This window comes from Vitis riparia, chromosome 5 (genome assembly GCF_004353265.1).
Source record: "Vitis riparia cultivar Riparia Gloire de Montpellier isolate 1030 chromosome 5, EGFV_Vit.rip_1.0, whole genome shotgun sequence".
NCBI lineage: Eukaryota > Viridiplantae > Streptophyta > Magnoliopsida > Vitales > Vitaceae > Vitis > Vitis riparia.
This window is the reverse complement of record NC_048435.1, coordinates 1,260,373-1,283,172: the sequence shown is the minus strand read 5'-3', so window position 1 is coordinate 1,283,172 and position 22,800 is coordinate 1,260,373. Positions and strand designations below refer to the sequence as shown.

The following is a 22,800-nucleotide window of genomic DNA, read 5'->3' as shown; positions in this document are numbered from 1 at the left end:
TTTTTTATTTTCTTTTCTTTGTATTTTTTTCTTTAATTTTTTCACGTTAAAAAAATAATTAAGAAAAATGGTTATGGTTTTGTTTGGGTGTACAGTAAAAGAAAATAAAACATAAACATTTTAAAATCATTTAATCTATATAAAAACGTATATTTGATCATTGGAAAGTATTAAAGCTATGAATTAAAAAAAAATTCTTCTTATCTGATTACATTATAATAAATATAAAAAAATCAAATGTAATCTTTAAATTTATAAATCTAATATTTTTTTATGTTTATATTTAAAAAATAATTGAAATGATGTTAAAAAAAAAGAATGAGTTAAAATTTTAAAATAGGGTTTTGAATAACCTTTTAATTAAATAACTTTTTAAATTAATTAAAAATTGATGTACTTTTAAATTATTTAATTTTTACATGCAAGAATTAAAACAAGTGAGACTAATAAGAGGAATAACCTGTTCGCCTAATTGAATGAATGGGATGAATTTGGGAAAACAATAAAAGTTAAGTTTATTTCTTATATTAAAAAATTAATGAATTACCAAAAATAAAATAAAAATATTGTATCCCATTCAATATGATCAAAAGTATAAAAAAATTTGAGATGGATTAGTTTAACAAAATAAATCAATTATATTATTTTTCATATAAAAGTATCCTTTATCAATTTTTAATCTAAATTTGCAATTATCAAAAAAAAAATTTCATACATATAAAAATAATAAAATAAAATCTCATTCAAATTTCATGTATTTGTAGGTGAAGCATGATAAAAGATGGTCCATATTATCATAAATAGGTAGTACATAAGTTATTATAGATAAACTCTTTTAATAAAAAAAATATATAAAATATTAATTATTTTTAAATGACAGTTTAAAATTTATATTTTATAAAATTAAATTCTTATTTTATGGTTTTTTTTATCTTCATATAAAAACAAACCTTTTACTTACAATTAAATACTTTAAAAGGACTTATAAAGATTTCTTGGACCAAAAAAAAATAAAAATTATATATTTATAATTTTCATTAAATAGGGATTATTTTTTAAATCTTGTCCAGCAAATATTTCATATAAAATGCCACTTTAAAAAAATACAATAATTTATACGGTGGCATTTGAAGGGAGATTAGTCTTCATTATATTTGATGTTCAATCCAGTCAATCCGTCCTTATTATCTTTTAATCCCTCAACTCCTTCAATCTCCTCACTTCCAGGATAGGAGAGCCAACTTTTTCTCAAAGAGAAAGAAAGAAACCAAAAAAGAAGAAACTTTTCATTCTTTTGTATCCTGGTCCTCAAATTCGCTACCAAATGGGCATTATCATACTAACCTACACCATTACCCATCCAACGTTTTTACACAATTTTTTCTTATAAATCAAAATTTTTTCTCCTCAAAATTATATATTTTCTGGGGATACACATTTCTCCTCCATACTGCCAGGCGAGCTTTGAAATTTTGACACGATTTCCGACCGGGAAGCCGTTGTGATTCTGACTTAACGCACAGGAGATGAAAAGAAAATGACCAGGAAATATACAAAGAATCCAGCAAGAAGAATTCCACCGTAGATGAACGTTTGAGAAGACTCCACCGGGAATCTGTATTCGATGTCGCAGCATTTCATTTTCTCCTTCTCACTCACCAAAACATAATCTACATACCTGTTATATCATAGACAGATGATTATTACAAGGATCATAAAACCCTAATCAGAAATTTCAATTTCATAATCACCAAGAAGCTTTTTCCATGTGCAGGGCAACTTACTGTTGGGTGTAGATAGTGCTTTGTAAAATTTCTGAGCTGTTCAGATGTGCATCTTGTAACCGATGATCGTATAACAGGGATGATAGATCTACAAGTTCTTCCTCAAGGTTCTGTTGTTCAATTATGAAAAGGTCGATGTGTTAATGTCGGAAATATGTTTGTCTAGATCAAGATGGTCATTGAGAATAAGAATAACTTACATCCAAGAATTTCTCTAGTCTTTCAACTAATTCGTGAGGTAAAGGTTCAGGCAAGTTAGTTTTCTTCTTGTAGAACTTTTCCAACCATAGCTCAGTGCTCGACTTATTTTTCTTGCCCTTGACTGGTTCACCAAGTGGGGTTTTCAGATATTCAGCAGCAAAAGTTTGTACATACTACAAAGAGAATAGAATCTTGTAAGCATATAAATAAATGATAAAATGGCCAAATTGAAGACAAACTAATTTATATTTATGAAATAAATAAATAAATAAATAATCAAGTTACCTCTGATGTATCCCGAATTCTGTGTAGTGCAGAATCTACACGAGCGTATATTGTGTTCCTCTGCCAACAATACAAAGAATTTCTTTCAGATATTCTTCGTCAACTAGAATCAACTTATTGTAAAGCGTTATCAGATATCCAGACCAGAGAGTGACAGACACTCAGAAAACCATATTTTTCTCAATGGCTTAATGTAAATAAATTCCTTCTTTAGCTTTTAAGTTGTGACTTTTGCTACCTTAATGAAGCTAACCTTGATTATCATTTTTAATATTTTTATGCAGAATTAAGCAAAGAACGTCATTGGAATTACCAAGGCAACATCCTGGAGCATTTGACTGATCTGGGAAGTATTGGAGAATGGTCCAAACGGATGACAACCAGCTGACCAGAGCCAATTCACAATCGGTCTTTCATGTACATGAGAAGCCTTTTCGTACGGTGCACTCAACCCACCCACGGCAGAAGCAAGACCTGCCAATATGTGGCGTTGTGCTTGTGATGGAATAGCATGCCTTCTCTCTGTTTCTGAAACATAACTGTCCAACAAATGCAAGATATTTTAGGAGAAAAATGAGATCATGAAACCCTGGCTTTTCCAATAATTTCAATCTGACACTATCTTATAAGGCCTAATAAACTATTAAGCCACATGCACACATTAGTGTAATGAAGCTGAGACCATCGTGTGAGGCCTAATAAAATGACTGTATTGCAAGAGAAATGAAAGCTTCAGTTGCTTGTAAAATAGGGTGACATGAAGTCCTAAAGAGTCACATTAGAACTCAATATGTTAGTCCTATTCATTATACTGGCAGAGAGCAGTCCTTTTACTTCTAGATAAATACAATCCTGGATAATAGCCCAGAATGTCTCTAACAAAGAGATATGCATCAAAGATGGCTATAAGCTCAGCATGAATTATGATCAAGAGGTAGAGCAGCTAAGCAACAAAAAAAATCATGATAAGCATAATTAAATAAAGGATGTTGAGATGGACAAATGATAAATCAAGAAAGGCTAGAATTAGAAATTATTGCATTCACCAAGAAACTATGTGTAATATCTTCAGATAAGGCTTTATTAAGATTTATTAAAAAAAAAAAAATTCAGATTCATTAAGTGCTAATTTTGATAAACTTCCTGTTTTCTAATTTTAAAAATAAAAAATAATAGTAAGTTTAATATAAAATATAGTAACTCTTATATAAAAAGTATCGACTTACCTTATGTCCATAAATACTACTTCCAAAATTTTTTAAATTTGAAGTAACAAAATGTTTTTTATAATCTAAATTTTTTTAAACAGTTTTAAAAAGTCATAATATTTTTAAGTGTCAAAGAGTTCGTTCATTTTATATAGGAGTGACTATTATTTTCAGTTTTTAAAATAGAAAACAAGAAGCATATCCAAACGACACCTAAGGCTTTGTTTGAATACATTTTCTGATTTTTATTTTTTAAAATAAAACCTTTTATTTAAAAAGTAGAAATAATAATACAAAAAGTATAGACTTACTTTGTATCCTTAAAAATTACTTCAAAAATTTTAAAATATGCAGTATTAAAATTTTTTGAATACCTAATTTTAAAATTTCAATTTTAATCAATTTTTAAAAACCATTACATTTTTAATATAAATCTATAAGCATTCTTATATTTTATATAGAAGTTGCTATTATTTTCTATTTTCAAAAAATTGGAAACAAGAAGTGTATACAAACGGACATTAAGTTTTTCATTTTTCATTTCTTTTAAAAAATCTGTTTTCTTTTTAGGGAGGAGCAATGGGGTCTGAGGGCACATATAATATGGTTTCAATGTGAACAAATTACTGCAACCATAATGTAAACAAGAAATAATTTCTGAGAAGCTGGAAACATATCTGCATGTCTAAAAAGGCAAATCTGTATGACTCACCTTAGAGGTATTTTTTCATTTTGATGCTGAAGCACAATGACAACATCATTACTTGTCCATACAAGACTTTCATCTTCCATCATAAGGTGTGGATCGACATCAGCCAATGATAGAACAAAGCTGCAAAAGAGACCTTGTGGCATTTGAATATTCATTTTAATGAATAAAACCATACACTTCACAGCTGACACAACATAATAGAGCAGTGCAGATAAACACCTTATGATAATCATCAGGACAAAATTGTGAACGATTTTCTCCAGTAAATATTTGCATTGTTTGATTGACTTGGAAATACTGAGAAGGAAAAAACAGGGACATACAAATAGAAATCCCAGATGGGATTACATGGGCGTCGCTTGGGGCTTTCATTTCAAATGAAAATTAATGTTCATCATCTTGATAATTTCAAAAGTGCCCCCCCACATCAGTAACTCATAGGAATTCCATGAGAGCAGCATTTTCAAAAATCAAATGGAGAAGGAAATCAGTGAAGATTAGTTTTGTTGCCTGACAAAGCTAGAACAGTACTACTTTTTGTACTGAACACCATAATTTCTATATCACATGAACTTCCAAACACTGAGCATGACATTAGTTGGATTCTTTAATAAAAAAACAAATACAAGTAATTGATGTGATCACTGGAAGTATTGCATTGAAGATCATATCCACCAAGCCCTGCCTTGCTGTGGGGTTAGTAGGATTCTTGGCTTGGGGTTGGTATGTTCACAACATTTTTTGGAATCCATCCATTAGACACTAATCAAAGTACCAAAAAAAGGTCTGATTTGAATTTGTATTTCAGTGTTCTGTCTACCACAAGACCTTATTGATGAATTCTGAGTCAGAGCTGTATCAACCAAAGTCAATACTTAAAACCCAGGTGAGTATCCTTTCCTTTATTTTTTAGTTTTTTATGATAGGCAATGAAGGGAATCAATTTCTATTGATCTTTAGTTACTTCTTATTTAATGAAAAATGCATCAATTACTATAAGATTTAACTACTTGTGAACACAACAGGGTGGCATACTCACACAGGAATCACTCTTGTTCCATAAGTTCGGTGTAGATCACTTTGTTTCTTTTCTGTTTTCTTTTTCTTCTCCTTCCCACGTTTAGAGGCAGAAGTAGCCCAAAGAGGTTTATGCTTTAGTATGGAATCACTTGAACCATCAGATTCATCCATCCAATGCTGGGGAATACAAAATATATATTTTAGGGCAAAAGTCACAGAATAAGAAAAGAGAAACTCAAAAATAATTTTGCTTAAGAAAAAGGATTTGCAAAATATGGAAACCATATAATAGAAAGTTGAGTTAAAAATCCCTTCTAATGACATTCTGTAATATATAAGTACAACAAGTTTAGACTAACCTGGCGGATATAGAATTTACTTGAAAGAGATGGGTCAGCCACCTCAAGTAAACCAGCTGCAAGCACATCAGCAGATCGTTCCATTTCCTGATATAAGCATTTTCAAGAGAAAAAAACAAGGTTACAAAGGAATGGAACCATCTATTCAAACATATTTTGATGAGTAAATAAGAGCCAGTTGTAAGAAGCAGAAAGTAGCAACTAACAGAAACAAGGAAAGAGCCAGTAGGTTAGAGCTCATGCAGCAGCTTTAGAACCCAAACAGGACCAAGCCAGCTGGCATATTCATGATAGGGGCAACAAAATAGCAGCTCAATCTGTGTTTTTAAAGAGTTTGGCATAAAGAAATAGTGGCTAAATTGAACTGCTAGTGCTTGTTGAAAAACATTGCCAGTCAAAGAAAAACAAATTGCAGCATAAAAAGATGCAGGGAGATTCTCTAACATGGAAAACTTTATTGCTAACAATACACATTTTCACACTGCAGATGATTAATGAATACATCACTTAATGCTTCACAACAAGGGAATTAATATTTTAACATAAATAAAAATAATAAAGGCAGAACCCACTTCTTTGAGAATAGCACCATCCAAATATGTCTTTGTATGAACATGGAAACGTCCATCCTTCTTTGTTTCTTGCAGGGAATGGCCTCGCATTGCCTTTGAAACCGCAATTGTCAACTTTTCATGGCGATGTAGTGCATGTGAACCCCCAACAATTACTACTTCCTGACCATAATGAACCATCTTTTTAACCTGAAAATAACAACATAATAAGTAACAAAGACACTGGATTATTATATGCAATTATGTGATTACATAAATATTCAGACAAAGTTCTGATTAAGTGCAGCATCAAGCATGAAAACTTTAAGGACTCCCTACTACTCAAAGTAACATCCTTACTTTCCACAAATCAATAACATAATAGTACCAGGACAAGAAAAATGTCCATGAAATCCCTCAATCAACTGCTCCAGCACAAGAGGGCCAAATTCTGGATATCCTAAAAGTTGGTAAAAGTTTTGGAGGACCCCCTCCATCTAATCATTCAAAGATATCAAGCTGAAAAAACATAATCAATCAAAGAAACTGTGGGCCCATGATAACAAGGAACAAATAGGTTCCCATGATAGAGCAGTCAATAAACCAAAAACATTTTCGTCACTCCTACGTGATGAACTATTTTGTAAGAAATATTAGTTCATGTCGACATTTGATTGGAGATCATTTACCATAGATGTTAATTTATCAAGTGAAAAAGCATTGGTTCATTCACAACTCTTTTCCTAAGATACTTTGAGCAATTAAATGTAGGAGTTCTACCAATTTCTAGTACCATCCAATAAGCTTTCAACCAATATCTTCGTTTTCAAAGCAACCATGATATATCCTTCCTCGAATCCTTCAATAGTCAAAACCATTTTTTTCCTCTGAGTTCCTATTGTCCTTAACATTCACAAATCCACACTTTACTTGCTAACTAAGCCTTTTGTGCATCATCAAATAATTACATGTTAGTAGTGTCTTCCTTTGCCCCAGAGTAAATCAGACTGAGCAACTCCCATATTCATTACCCCATTTCATGTTCAGTCACAGGGGAAGTGTATATTCGCATCCCACTTGAGTACCTTATGACAGAGGCAGAAATGAGTTTTGGACAATGGAATTAGAGGAGCTAGAGTTCATTCTTGTTCAGTCATGAACAGAGGAGGATGTGTATTTGCATCCTGCTTAGGCACCCCATGGTAGAGGTAGGACTGGGTTTGGCCAATGAAATAAAAGAAGCTAGAGTTCATTTTTGACTGAATAACTAACTTGATCCATCCAAGTGTGAGGAAAAAGCTGGCATAATTTAACATCTCAGAACTGTACATTCCTCATTCTGACATCTGCTTGTTTAGATGATAGCTATTCTTTTGTTTTTTAAGACAAGGACTATAGGATCAGTGTTAATGATAATTTGTCTGCTGCTTTCATTGACTCCAACCATAATAAATTATCAAAATAGTTCAGCAAAAAGGGAGTGCAAGATAGTGCAATAACCAGGATACTGCTACTCATTAATTAAGGCATATCACTACCCAAAGGCAAGCAAACAAGTAATAGATATCATCCAGAGTAAACAACTGACCTCGGCCTCAATTGCTTCAATGTCTATGCTGTTATTTTGGCCTTTGTCCAAGATATTATATCGATTATGATTCTGAAGGACTATGATTGGTATAAGCAACCTTGTCGTCAGATCAACAGTCTCAAACCTGAGTCCACAGCATGATCAGTTTATGCAAATGGTGCAAAACCAAGTCAAATAGCATGGACATAGAAAGATGACAAGAAACGAAGTAAAAAGAATTTCCATAACTTACAATCACAATACCCATCAAAACTAGAAAAAGAACAAGATATAAAGACAAAAATATATTAGATGTCACATTAACCATGGTATGGACTATGTTTCCCCTATGCCACCTGAAATACTTATATGAATCTCCAATGATGAGAATTTTCAGATAATATAGAAACCCAATCGCCTTGCTTTGCATGACTGGATAAAACAACAGATATGACCACTCCCTTAAGAACTGTGTGCTGTGTAAGCCAAGGACTTGAACCTAGAAAGAACGCCTGTCATGGGAAAGGGCCAGTTCTAGTTTTTTTTTTTTTTTTTCTTTCCAAAATTGGCTTTTTTAGGAGATATGTGGAGCTGTCATTTTTCAAATGCATGCCAAAGATTAAAATATGGACTGGGTTTAATCCATGAAATAATGTTCTTGAAGAAAACAGGAAAGCTACAAAGAAAGGACAAATGCATATGTAAAATAATACCTAACATCTGGGGCAATAACATGCTCAACTGTGGTTGAAACCAAAGCAGCAAGTTGTCCAACAAAAGTATCATGAGTAGAATGAACACTAGCTGCATTAAAACCCCTTGGAAACAACACATTCCGCAACCGTGGGAGTGTTTTTGAACTGACACTTCCTTCTTCAGTTTCAATCTTTCCATATGTGCAAGGCCCTGCTGAGAGGTCGATGACAACAAATCTGAATAGTACAGGCAGGAAATTAGATTGAGAGAGAGAGAGAGATGAGGAGGACTAAAATTACATTGTCCTCAAAATTCAAGCAGCAAAAAACCTCTAAATTCATCATAGAGATTAATAGATTCAATGTGATCTTAGTTATGAAATCATAGCATGGTTCCAAATAAAGTGATAATTCCACACAGTAATGCAAGAGAATAATATGGAGAATTAACTCAGCATTGTCCTTACAAACATGATGGTAAATCAACTCCAAACGCATCACAGATATTAATTATTCAATCACAGCATGGTTCCAAATAATGTGATAAATTGCATTATATAATGTGATTTTTTAGGATGATACTACACTTGAAAAAAAGGCATTTCTCTCAATATCGAATTTCCTATGGAGCTCGCTTTCAAGCATTTGTATTTGCCCAAGGAGACTTGGCATCATCTGGGGGCTAGACTCAACATTTATGATTGAATATGTGACTCATTCCATTTCTTTTATTGGCTTTGCCTTATGCAGATTCAACTTAGATTCCCTGAAATGCATTTTCATCCATAAGATAGATGATTAAAATGAATTTCACACATACATAACAAGTTAAGGAACCTTTGATTAAAATACATGATGACTACAAAGGACTGACAAAGGGTCCCAAACCAACAAAGAAAAATCAATCACACATTTGATCAATCCAACACATGTCCTTTGGAAGTGCTTAAATTTGACAAAAATCATGGTTTAACATTTAAAGGTACCAATATTTCATGCTATGGATCATAGTTTGACAATTGCATGACAAAAATCAAAAACATAAATTTTCACCTGGATCTTCTCAAATCAGAGCATAATAAATATTTCATGTGATACTTGACACTAAGTTGGATATTTCATGACAGAATCAATCAACATGTAAAAATTATGGATGGTAAAAATAATTTTCCATCTAGATCTTCCCAAACCGAACATAATTAATGTCTCATGTGATATTGGAGAGCAAATCAAGGAACTCAATATTACCCATTTAATATATATTGAAGAAATGCTAAGTATAATTCAGATCCCATTAAATGCCTTAGAGAGCACAAAATGGGATCTATGTTTTTTCATGGCATACCATGTTTTCAAGAGAATAACCTGGCACTGTTACATAATTAAAGCCTCTCTGATGATTAATTTCAAAACCCAATTTTTTCTGTATGAGCTTTTTTCACTATACCTTCCAAGACCCAGCCAAACTTGAGATGCCCCTCCTCCATTATATCGATAACGATAAATGTATTCCCCCTCCTGTCTTTTCATCTCTTCCTCAGTTAGCTGGGTAATTTTTCCATACATTAAACTGTCGAGATCAATCTCCTTGTTCCTAGGATCCATTCTCACCTGAAATAAAGTAGAACCACCCAAATTTGAATATTAAAAAAAGGAAGGAAGTTTATTAGACAGTGTAGATGATCAAATCACATGGTTTCAAGAAACATTTTCTGTGAAGAAACTGCAGTAATCCCATCCTAGATGAAATATTTGAGAAGTATTCTAATTAGCAATGTTCATAGAAGATAACCACAGCAGTGAATTGCAAAGAACGGCAGAATATACCTTATCGAAATTGACAATAAAAATTGCACTTGGCACAGGTCTATCCATCTCTGCTGCATTGTATCCACGATTATCCATGTCAAATATGTAGGAATATAGTTTCTGAAATACAGGCTCCACAGCTGTTGCATCCACCTCAAACAACGGCACCTCCCTTCCATAATCAGACTAAAAGTTGTAACTAGATTTTAGAACTTTATTTGAAGCCAAATGATATCTGTAACTTTTTCAGCAATAATCAAGACAGCAGTAATAATTGAAAGAAACAATGACAGTAACCTCTCTAGCAGTTCCAGCAGGAACCATGGCCTCTTTCAGTGCCTTCTCCAGTGCTATCAGCTCTGGTTGCCCAGCCTGTAGTGAGGACAAATACATAATGTAATGGTTAAAAGGAGTAGCACTTGCACCAACTCAAAAGATAAAGTTGCACCCCATTCTTTGGCTTCATTGCCATGAGACCAATCAGAAATATTAACCCAATATCATGCAAAATTTGAAGGGGGGAAAAACCTACACTAAGTTTTAATGGAATCAAGCAGCTTTAGGATCACAAAATAATTTGGTGAGAAGATAACTGGAACATGTTGAAAGTTGCATATTGATGTGATCAGGTCTAGGTTTCACATTTCATAAAATAAATCTCTTCTATCTGTACTAGGTTCTGTTTCTATGAATTAAATTTGAACAATGATAAAAGCTAGAAATGCACACTACGAACATCCAAATAGCAGCAGTAAAAACATAAGCTTGCCATGATCTTAGGACTCACTCTAGAAGCCAATCATATTAAAGAATGTTATGCGCTGACCATATACTCCCCAGAAATCACCAAGATTGTAAGTAAAAGTTGGAAGGGGGTTAACTGCATGAGTATGGATGGCTCTTTTGTTCATGTTTGTCCATTCAGGTAAGGCTCCAACATGCCAAATTTACATTCAGATCATGAGTAAATGCATGATACCTAGATAACCCAAGTCAGAAAAAGGTAATTTTTTTTGTTCTTTTTAATATAATATCAAGACATTTCATTTAGAAAATGTAATAACAGAGGAAGATTTCTTGTAAGTCATCGAGAACCATAGAAGAATCAGATCACACAAATTGAGACATGGCTGGAAACCAAACTCACACCAAATTGGTTATTTCTAGCAAAAACATAGAAAAATCCTCAATACCTTTCATATGCTTGATCCAATTACGATTCTGCACTTAAAAATTACATAGATTCTGTCCCTTCCAAAAATTGGATTTCCATTCCTTGTTTTAATTGTTTTTCATTTAACTCACCTAACAACACATGCCTATGATTCATTAGGATCAATTTAAGTTTTTTGCCCTTGAGGCCTAGCTCAAGTGGTAAAGGGGTGGGGAGAGTTTGTGGGAAGTTCCAGGTTCAAGTCCCAATGGGGATAAAATTTAAATATAAAAAAAAAGGATCTATTCAAATTTTTTCACTGCCAATCATTAAAGTTAACAACAAAATTTTGACTCTATTTGATCCATGTTGATAAGAGATTTCCACTGTTTTTTTTTTCCCCTCTCATTTTACTTTCCTTTTAAAATGGAAGTAGTCATGCCTACAAAAGATGACATTAGAGCTCCAGCAAGATATGATATTAAACTGTAAGGGCACCAAGTAAATATTAAACAAGGATGACTAGCACTAAACTGTTGAATATGGTTATAGACAAATTATAAGGCATGTAACACACTAGAATCATTATTCTTTTGACAAGTAAGCAAAGAGAATAAATTTATAATTAAAAACCATACACCCATGTACACAGGTCGTATACAAAGGACATCAAAAGGCATAGCCTGGATGAGGGAAAACACAAAAAACTAACCCCCCCCCCCCAATCTAGATGCCACCCCCCAATTTACAAAATTGATTAAAGGGATTATGATAATAGACTAGAACCGATTAAAGGCATCATATTCCTCCCAATTTTTTTTTATAATACACTAGAATCATTATGATCACATAGAAAATCCAAAGCAACAAGTTGAAACATCCAACTGCACCAACCATGTTAGGTGATATTAGTGAGAATAACAGTTTACTGAAACTTACAGGAAACACATTGTAGACGATGTGATGCTCAATATCAAGGGGCTCGCCTGTCTCCAAGCATGAGGGTCTGTGAGATGGGAAGCTGATTCTGAGGAACTCTTCCAATTTGTGTGCATCAACTGTATACCTATAGCCTCCATCATTGTTGAAACCAATGAGGACTATGTTTACTTCAAGTGGGACCTGGAATGGAACCTGTATGACACTTATATACATGATTAGACATTCAAACCAGACACCCTCGTTAAAATAATAGCAATATCAACAATGATTTATTACCTAGTTAAAATTCCAACACTGAATGTAACAATATTTTGAAGAAAAGGGAAAAAAGAAGCTGAGACTTCTATTGAACGTAGAAGAAACATTCCATGATTTTGTTGATAGATGGAGGCATCATGGGTATTGGCTATCAAGGTACGTTTGACTTGACGACTCATTCAAAAAGAGTTAAGGAAATGACCGAACTTCAGAAAACTAAGATGGTTCTAGTTAGCCCCTGGTGTAATATCACTTTCTAGATGCTCAAATTGAATATTCCTTGATTCACCCAATGTCTCTATTCATCTTAATTTCAATTTTGAGACAATAAAGAGTCAACATTCCATAGAGGTGAAAACTATGCAGCTCATCAACCACAAAATTAACAAGTAGTTTCCCATGGGCTCAGGCACAAAATGACCCAAAGCCTATGAATGTACTAAAGAGGTCCCATTTCAGCATGTAGTGAGGAACCAAAATGAGCATACCTTCGTCATTTACTTACTGAGATAACAAACTTGAACAAAATGAAAAGCATAAAACAAAGAACCATTCAAGCCCTGGAAAAGTTAAAACTTCATTCTTCAATTTACTGGAAGAAGTTTTGAGGAAGATGCAGGGGGGAAAAGGGGCTGCAGAATTTTACACTTTCATGGGAGTGCAAAAATTTCTAAGTAAAATCTGTCACAGCACACTTCCCTTCACCTTCTATGCTCTTATCCAAAGCAAGGGCAGCCTACAACAAACTCCCAAAACAAGGTTCATAATGTTTGGTGGAAAATATACACAGGTGGGGTAACTCTTTTCCCAATCAAATTGGTTGTCAATTTAGCATCTTAAAAAAAGCTAGTACAGCAGAACCATTTTCATGAATTATGCTATCTTCAATCTACCACTGACTTTGCATTAGTTGTTTAAATTCTCAGGATAAATTGCCCAGGATGAGAATAAAAAAATTATTCATTAGCTGGCATAGTGCAGCCTATGTGTCTAAATCAACTTTAACTTTTCAGGGATCGGTTAGTCATGGATTGGGAACCATCTGTTCTTTGATTAGATGCAACCTAGTAGTACCTCTGTGCTGCCATCCATTAGGACTCTCCATAGGACTGAAAATCCAGATTGAAGTATGATTCTAACTGTAGAAATGTGCCAAGTTGTAGAATTTTGGAGGAAATGGGCTACTATACTAAGAAAGAATTCTGAAGTAAACCTAAATAGCTCTTATTTCATATCGAACACCACAGAGAAGCACTGGAATATTTTTTTTTTTGATAGGCAAAGGCAACAATATATTAGAAAAGGGCACCAAGAGGAAAACCCAATAGCATACAGGAAGTATACAAAAGGCCCCTTAAGGCACACACAAAAGAAGAGAAAATACAAACCCGACCCTCATCTAGCGCCTAGCCAATCAATAAAACTAGGTAAAGTAATAGAACCTTCATTTACAATTGATTTTGTCCAAACCCAAAGATTACAAACAAAAGAATTTTTCACCCTATGAACCGAAAAGTCCTCGTTTTCGAAAGCAATCCTGTTTCTTTCCAACCAAATCGTCCAAAAAAGGCACAACGGGGCTGCCTTCCATACTTTTCTATGCTTCTTACCCCACATGCAGCCCCCCATTCAATAAGGGTCTCTTTAGCCGCAGAAGGGAGGACCCAACAAACTCCAAAAAGGGCAAACAATAAATCCCATAAAGCTCTTGCCTTGGAGCAATGTATAAGGATATGATCAATTGACTCCTCTTCCTCACAGCACAAAAAACATCTGTTAGCAACAGCCCACCCCCTCTTTTTAAGCTGATCCATAGTGAGCACCTTACCCCAAGAGGCCTCCCAAGCAAAGAAGCTCACTTTGGAAGGCACTCTAGGGTTCCATATCACACCGTGAGGGAAAAGACCAGCTCTTCTTGAAGAAAGATCATTATAGAGCGATTTAACTGAAAAAATCCCATTCGAATTCGCCTTCCACATCAGTCTATCTTCCATAAGAGGACTAAGCCTTGCACCTCGGATTGCCAAAAGAAGCCTCTCCACCTCCTCCACCTCCCAATCATTGAAGGACCTAGAAAATCTAGGACTCCAAGCCCCTTCCCCTCCCGAAGTGTCCCAAAACTCCTCAACCCAAGCCTCCTTAGAGGAGGCAAAAGCATACAAGGAGGGGTAAGAATTGCATAAGGCGAGATTCCCCCACCATATATCTTTCCAAAACTTTACCCTTCTACCATTCCCCACTACAAAAGCCACTTTATTTTGCATAAGGGCGCCTTCCTTCCTTATTTCCTTCCAAAAGCCAACTCCATAGCTCTCCCTAACTTCTCTAGAACTCCAACCCCCTTCTTCCTCCCCAAACTTCCTCCTAATGACAAGCCTCCAAAAGTTCTCCCTTTCAATCGCATAACGCCAATTCCACTTGCAAAGAAGGGCCCTATTAAGGGTGGAGAGGCGTCTAACACCCAATCCCCCCTTCCTTTTATCCATGCAAACAATTTCCCAATTAACTAAGTGAGGCTTCCTCTCCAAAGCACCCCCTCCCCACAAGAAATCCCTTTGAATTTTCTCCAACCTTAGACTAACCACTCTAGGCATTCGGATTAAAGACATCAAGTATATGGGCATACTTGACAATGTACTCCGAATTAGAGTAAGCCTCCCTCCTTTGGAGATAAATTGTCTCTTCCACAAGGCCAGCCGTTTCCTAAATCTCTCTTCCACCCCATCCCAAACAGCCACGGACTTGTGATTCGCCCCCAACGGAATCCCCAAATAGGTAGAAGGCAGCCTGCCCACTTTACAGCCAGCCTCAAGAGCCAAATTCTCCAAATTCTCCACTCTACCAACCGGCAAAATTTCGCTTTTGTCCAAGTTGATTCTCAATCCTGATATGGCTTCAAACCACATCAACAACCAGCTTAGGTGGACCATCTGATCTTCAGAAGCTTCACAAAACACTAACGTATCGTCGGCAAACAGCAAGTGAGAGACCAAAGCCCCATTCCCGCCTCTTCCATTAACTCTACAGCCTGATAGGAACCCTCCCCCCACTGCTCTATGGATCAGCCTACTTAGGGCCTCCATTCCTATCACGAAAAGGTACGGGGATAGGGGGTCCCCCTGACGCAGCCCCCTTGAACTGTTGAAGTAGCCTTCCGGGGTGCCATTGATCAATACTGAAAACGTAGCTGTAGAGATGCACCAGGAGATCCACCCATTCCACTTCTCCCCAAATCCCATGTTTTTCAATACAAACAGCAAAAAGTTCCAGTTTATGTGATCGTATGCCTTCTCTAAGTCCAACTTACATAACACCCCACTCTCATTTCGTTTCAACAAAGAATCTATTGCCTCATTGGCAATAAGGGCAGCATCAAGAATCTGTCTCCCTTCAACAAAAGCGTTTTGAGCTGAAGACACCACTTTGCCCACTACCTTCTTAAGCCTATTGGCTAACACTTTTGCCAACAATTTATACAACCCGCCCACCAAACTGATTGGTCTGAAGTCTCTAAGGTCCTCGGCGCCGGCTTTTTTTGGGATAAGGACCAGAAAAGTCGAATTTAGGCTCCTAACGAATCTGCCGCGCTCATGAAACTCTAGCAAAAAACCCATGATCTCTCCTTTGACAACATCCCAGCAAAACTGCCAAAACCTAAGGGGGAATCCGTCTGGACCCGGAGCCTTATCCCCGTTCAGGTCTGAAAGAGCCTTGAAGACCTCTTCCTCAGAAAAAACCTCCTCCAGTCTAGCTGCATCCTCCACTCCAATTTTATTAAAGTCCTGACCTTCCATAGAAGGCTGCCAGCCCCCGGGTCAGTCAATTGGTCCTTGAAAGCTCTAACCACCCCTCTCTTTATCTCCTGCTCCTCAGTTAACCAAACACCATCCACTTTAATCTTGGACAGGCAGTTTCTCCTTCTGTGGGAGTTTGCCATTTTATGAAAAAACCAGTGTTTCTATCACCCTCCCTAAGCCAAACTTCTCTTGATTTTGTCTCCAAGAAATCTCCTCCATTAGAGCCCATTTCTCGAAATCCCCCTTTGCTACCTTTCTAGCTTCCACTTCCTCCAAAGATAAGAGACGAAGCTTCTCCTGACCATCCCAGAAATTCACCTTATCCAGGGCCACTTTCTTATTGACACCCACCTGCCCAAAAACATCCTTATTCCATGACTTTAGAATAGCCTTCAAAGCCTTCAACTTCTCAGCAAGGATGAAGCTAAACGAGCCATTAAAGCTTAGACTCTGCCACCACCCCTTCAACAGGTCCATAAATCCCTCCTCCTTAAGCCACATGATTTCAAAACGGAAAGGAGTAGGACCTCTTCTAACCCCTCCCCCATCCAATAAAATAGGGAAATGGTCGGACACAGGCCTAGGAAGGGTACACTGCACCGCCCCCTTAAAGTGACCTTCCAATCCTCCGACACCAAAAATCGATCTATCCTGGTCATAGCTTGATTATTCAGACCTCCACTCCAGGTGAATGGACCCCCCTGAAGAGGGAGGTCCCTCAAATCCAAGTCATCAATCACTTCCGAAAATCTTCTCATTGAAGAAGACAATCTTCCCCTCTTCTACTCTTATCCGGAAATCTGATTAAATTGAAGTCACCTCCAATACACCAAGGATCGTTCCATAGACCACGAATGGCCCCAAGCTCTTCCCAAAACAGCTCTCTATATCTCTTTACAGTAGGGCCATACACTCCTGAAAAAACCCAAATAAATCCATCTTCACAGTTCTTGAACCGACAGGAGACGGAAAAAGCCCCACCTCCATCCCTTCCAGCTCCAAAACTCTTTTGTCCCAAAAAACCAACACCCCTCCAGCTGCCCCCCTCGCATTCAGAACTCCCCAATCTAAAAATCTCCCCACCCCAAGACTTCTCACCACCCCTAAAGACATCTGAGACATTTTAGTCTCCTGCAAGCAAACTAAGTCCACTTTATGGGATCTGATTAAGGCCTTAATTGTACTTCTCTTATTCCTATCATTCACCCCCCGGACATTCCAAGATAGGATTTTAATTTTCATTTAAGACACAGAGCTCTATCCCCGTTTCTTCTATCCGAGCCTTTCTTCCTGCTTTCTCCTTCATAATTAATCGACCATTCCAATTTCTTCACTTCCCTATCAAACCTAGTCATCCCCGCAATGCCTTTCTTCTTGCCTTGATCCCTCCTTGATTTCAGCCTTAACAGTAATTTAAGGACTTCCCCTTCAACGCCAACTGTCGAAAATCCCAAAGTTTTACTGAATTTAGCCAAGCTACTGTCGTCCCATCCGCAACCCTGGCCTTCATCTTCTTCCAGATCCTCACTCTCCTTTGCTCCGAAACCCCTGTTCTTTCCCCCCTCTGTCTCCGACTCCCACGGACTGCCATCAGTCAACACGGCACGCAAAGGAGCTTGAAATCCAACCCCTTCGTCAATGCCTACCGATCCCCTAACTCCCCCCACCACCATAGCCCGATCGCACCCAGAAAGAGAAGAAGAAGAATAGAAAACCCGATCCCCCCCAAGAACATCGATTACGGGCTCGTACCTGGATGCTTCAGCCGACAGCGCTTCTTCAGTCATCCGCGCTCTCGCCTTCTCCGTTAGAGACTCCGACTCCCTCCAATCTCCTCCTAGGAAGCACGCGATCCCCCCGTCCTCCATAACTTGGACACCCGGCGCTTCCATCGGAGCCCTAAGATCCACCCCCCCAGCCTCGGCACGAGGAGGAGCCCTAAATCCTCTTATCCCTCCCAACTCGGGCTCAAGACCCATGTCGGCCCCCCCTTCGCAGCCCTCAATCACCCCCTTAAAGAGAAAAGGCCTCTCCTCGCAGCCCACTACCCATCCTCTTAACGAGATGGGCCTGGGGACACAATCAGGCCCAAAAAACTGGGCTCCCACCAAATCTGACTTAAAACCATCATCTCCCAGCCCGATTCTTACTTGGGCCTCCCAATCAGGCCCAAACACACAATCTGCCGGCCCAGATTTAAAACCTCCCCTTTTTGCTGATTTCCCTCCACCTCGAGCTCTGATCCCGCAGCTGTCTTCTCCATCAGTCACCTCCTCTCCAGGCCCCTCTCAGCCAGCTCAACTGGACAAACTGAATCCCCTTTTGAAGAACTACCACAGGGCGGCTCAACTGCTCCCCTCTGCTCCTTCAGCTGTCCAACCTTCTCCCGCACGCCATCTCTATACTCATCACAATACTTACTCCCTGTATCTTCAGCATCCACTTCATCCCCAATCCCGAGGCCACTTCCCGCCGGCACCACCTGAGAGAACCAAGGTGGTGATTCCCACCATAGCTGGACTGAGAAGCACCCCATCTCATCCACAATCTGGACAGAGGAAGGGGTGTCCCTGCCCGCCGATTTCACCAACATTCTAGCCCATTGCAGCTCTGCCATTGACTCCGTCTTGTTATCCACAGCAATGAACCACCACAGCCGTCTCCTATCAGCTTAAACACCTCTCGATTCCATAAATGAAGGGGCAGACCTACCACTCTCACCCATACCTCACTAGCCGAAGCTCCATAGCTAAAACACCCCACCTCCGGGTGCCATCTTTCCATAAATAATACACTACCTAGAACCTTTCTCTTCCCTCTAGCAAGAACCCGTTCTGCCTCACTACTCAATTCAAACTCAAAGAGAATTAGCCCCCCTCCCATTACAGCTAAGTCCAACTTGCCATGGAGAAGCCAAGCATGGACAGCCCAGTTTTTCAGAACATCCAACGCAGGGGGATGGTTCTCCACCTTATCCCATCTACCCACCAAGCAACGGCCCAGCTGCTCTAATCTACCAGGCTTCACCCTCCTTCCCGCTTCCAGCCAAACCTTATCCCCTAGTCTCCCCACTCTCAGTTTTGCTACATCTGCATATGTCCTTTGATCAGGCTCCTTTTCCTTCTTCAGCACCTCAAGAGAAAGAGGATCCTTTGCTCCTCTAACTGGGACTACCCCAACCTCTCTCAACTTCTCAGCCAAGGTATTCCATCCCCCAGATAGCCTCTTTCCTTCTGGAAAAATTAAGCAAAACCTTTTAGACTCCAGATCACGAACAGAGCAAAAAATGAATCTACCCGCCTCATTTGTACGCCGCTCCAATCTATACTTCCTTCCCTCCTCCTCCCATGCGAGGGACCATTTACTCTCATCTCTATCTCTACAGCAGGTCTCCACTCCTACCAACAAACTACTGAGCCCTACATCACCAAATCTGATCCAAGATGATAATCCTTTGCATCTCTCCCATATACAACCTCTCAGCTTTCCTCCAACTTCATCAATCACAAGTTCAAAAGCTTTGGATTCCACAGAAAAACGTCTCCTACCTCCTCTAGCCAAAACCATCACCATTATAGACCACCATAAATGTTTATAACAGCTCTTAAAACCAAAGTTCGTTGAGGAAACTCAAGGCCACTGGCCACTAGACCAAGGATCAAAAACACAAACCCTATACCTATACAACCAGCAGAGGAGGTTTAAATGAGTAAATACCCCAACATTCATAAAAAGTCTTTATATATAGAAAATAAAATAAAAAGAGTATCCTCCCCAACATATAGCTACCACCATAGAAGCACTGGAATATCAATGTTAACAAAATGAAATAACCACATTTACAAGGGACCAAATAGCACAACTGACATGCTGTTGGCTACTTGGTGGCATGGTGTGGTTCCAGGAAATCCCTTTAAAAGGAATAAGAAAAATGAACTTCTGAACCTTAGAATTCTCAATATTTGGGGCGAGCAAACTAAACCTCCACGCTGCTATGATCAACACAAGCAGCTTAATTAATTAGCTTTCCGTATAATGGAAAACTTAAAAATATGGAATATATACATCCAAAATTTTGCTTTCCTCCATTTTCTCAGCAACCAAACGGAGGAGGAAGGTTCGAACATACAAATTAACGGAAGGAATGAGTAAATTGTCATAGCAAACATAAAAACTAGATTGACACGAAATCCAAACACGATCACACAGTGTGAAAGGAATATGCACCAATCAGATTAAGTGAATCTGAAGCATCAAAAATCGAAGATTCATAATCTTTTAACATTCCTTCATTTTCTTGCAGTTTCCGAGCAACCAAAGGGAAGACGAATACCTCGGCACGCGTATGGAGCATGCGGCGAACATCAGATCGGACACTATCTCTGACCTCGTGAAAAGCCCCATGGTGCCACTGAGGATGCCCCGGGTCTCGCCGGAAGGCCTCCGGAGCCGCGGACGCCGACTGAATGGCGACCACAGTCAGCGTCAGTATTAAGACAGGCACCGCGCTTAAAACTGACTTCATGGCTGTCAGATGTTGAAAATCGGGCTCCGGCTACTTCTGATCGTCGCTCCCGTGCCCCATAGACAAAAGCCGTTCTTCTAGGTTCATTTCTTTCTCTAGTAGTCCACAGAGCCGCATTTCCAAAATGCACCTTTGTTTATTTATAATTACGATTCTGCCTCTGGTCATTGGCACTGTCGTTCTATCAGGATCAGACCACTTCAGAGTTCAGACCAATAATCCCTTGGTTAATTCTAGGTGCTGTTTGGATTTACCTTCCAAGTCCACTAATGGACGTTTATTAATAATTTTATTAAACAAAAACGGCGAATTTTTCTTGTATATAACTACTTGTATTTTTATTACCTTTTTTTTTTTTTTCAATATCAACTTGTACAACAATCGAATGCAAATGATAATGATAATAATAATAATAATAATGTTCTTACATTCTCCTTTTATGAAAAAAAAATTGACTTAAAAAAATTAAAACTATTTCATATTTAATTAAATTTAATTAATAATAACAATAATAATAATAATAATTAATTAATAAATAAATAAGCTACTCAAACAAGACCTAAAGAGTTAGAGAGACTTCAAAGCCAGTAATTATCAGTAATCATAATTATTGAAACAAGAGTTCACACTATACGAGCCTAGTGTTACACCCCTGAAGATCCCACTAAATTTTTCACAAGTGGGTGGTGCTAAGGACCCTTCCTTAGCCAACCTTCATTCCCAGCTTTTAGAAAAACAGAGTAAAAGTACAGTAACAGGGACACCAACGATTTACAAGAAACATTTCCTAACTTGTATTAATTTACTCTACAAGACAAAATTGTTCCCCTGAGTCAGAGTACAATGCTCACACCCTAAGCATTAAGAGAAGAACCCTATCCCAATCTCTCACTCTCTGATTTCAAGGATGTAGGAGCCCTTTTTAAAAGACTCGCCCTACAGTTACATATTTAAATTCCCAAATTCAAAAGTTGGAGCCAATCTGGTGGTTATGCAATTGGCCAGAACCGCCCATAACTGCCTTTGCATAACCACACACCACCCAGATAATGGCTTGCTTGTGAACCGCTCACTTGCATCAGTCATCAGCTCCTCAGCCAACTGCAAGTCAATTGGCTGCTTGACTTGATCACTTGATGTCCTAGCTAGCTACCACTGACTAGCTACACTGCCACTAGCTAGCTGCACTGCCATCTCCTCAAGCCTTCATCACCAAGCTGCTGGAGAGTCCCTTTAACAAGCTGCCTCATTTCCCACAAGGTGCCTTTTGTGACCGGGTGCCCACCAGTGTGTCTTTGATCAAGGTCTTCTGAGTCAGGCAGCGTGCACCAACCAGTTGACCAAGTGTTTGGTGCATCAGTGTGTCTTCCCCACACTGATGTGTGAGCCCATGCCATGTCTAGGTGTCGATGGCTTGGGCATGTTGCTTGCTTCCAATGTCAGGTCTAGCTCCATAGCAACGAGCCATGGCATTGCGCCCATGGCTGATCCCTCTTGGTGAACAGGGTATTGCGCCCATGGCTTCCTCAACTGGCTCACCGCACAAGGCTTAGGCGCATTCGTGCTTGCGCGGAGAGGAGGTAGGTCACACCAGGCCCCATGCCGTTGCGGCCACAGGGTGCACACCACACATGTCGTGGAGCCCATGTGTGTGTGCTCGAGTCTCATCTGTGTGTCCTAGGCACGCCCACGGCCATGCCATAGTGCCCCCTTGGTACGGTCAAGGCTTTCCCTTGGTGCTCCCCCCTACCCCCTTCCTTAAAGAGCAATACGAACCGTTTTCATTTTTCTGGAGGAGACATCAATATGCCTGAGGAGACATAATGAAATATTAAATAAATATAAATAAAATTCCAACTCAGCCTTCATTTGCACCACATAAGCCTGGTGCGCGCGTGGTGCCCATCTGGTGCGTATGCGATGCGTGCTCG

At 38.4% G+C, this 22,800-nt stretch overlaps 1 protein-coding gene across 1 annotated transcript; it reads right to left on the bottom strand.

The window, feature by feature from the left end:
* Positions 1 to 1,263: 1,263 nt before the first annotated feature.
* On the bottom strand, positions 1,264 to 20,962 carry LOC117914203. The gene is made up of 16 exons (XM_034829432.1): positions 20,678 to 20,962; positions 12,287 to 12,481; positions 10,492 to 10,566; positions 10,213 to 10,380; positions 9,833 to 9,996; positions 8,404 to 8,622; positions 7,709 to 7,835; positions 6,142 to 6,330; positions 5,570 to 5,656; positions 5,230 to 5,387; positions 4,191 to 4,310; positions 2,584 to 2,809; positions 2,271 to 2,330; positions 1,985 to 2,158; positions 1,785 to 1,894; positions 1,264 to 1,678 (listed from the first exon to the last, which is right to left on the bottom strand). Exons 1-16 carry the CDS (start codon positions 20,867 to 20,869, stop codon positions 1,513 to 1,515), a joined length of 2,430 nt encoding a protein of 809 aa, XP_034685323.1. The 5' UTR covers positions 20,870 to 20,962; the 3' UTR covers positions 1,264 to 1,512.
* Between the last annotated feature and the right edge of the window lie 1,838 nt (positions 20,963 to 22,800).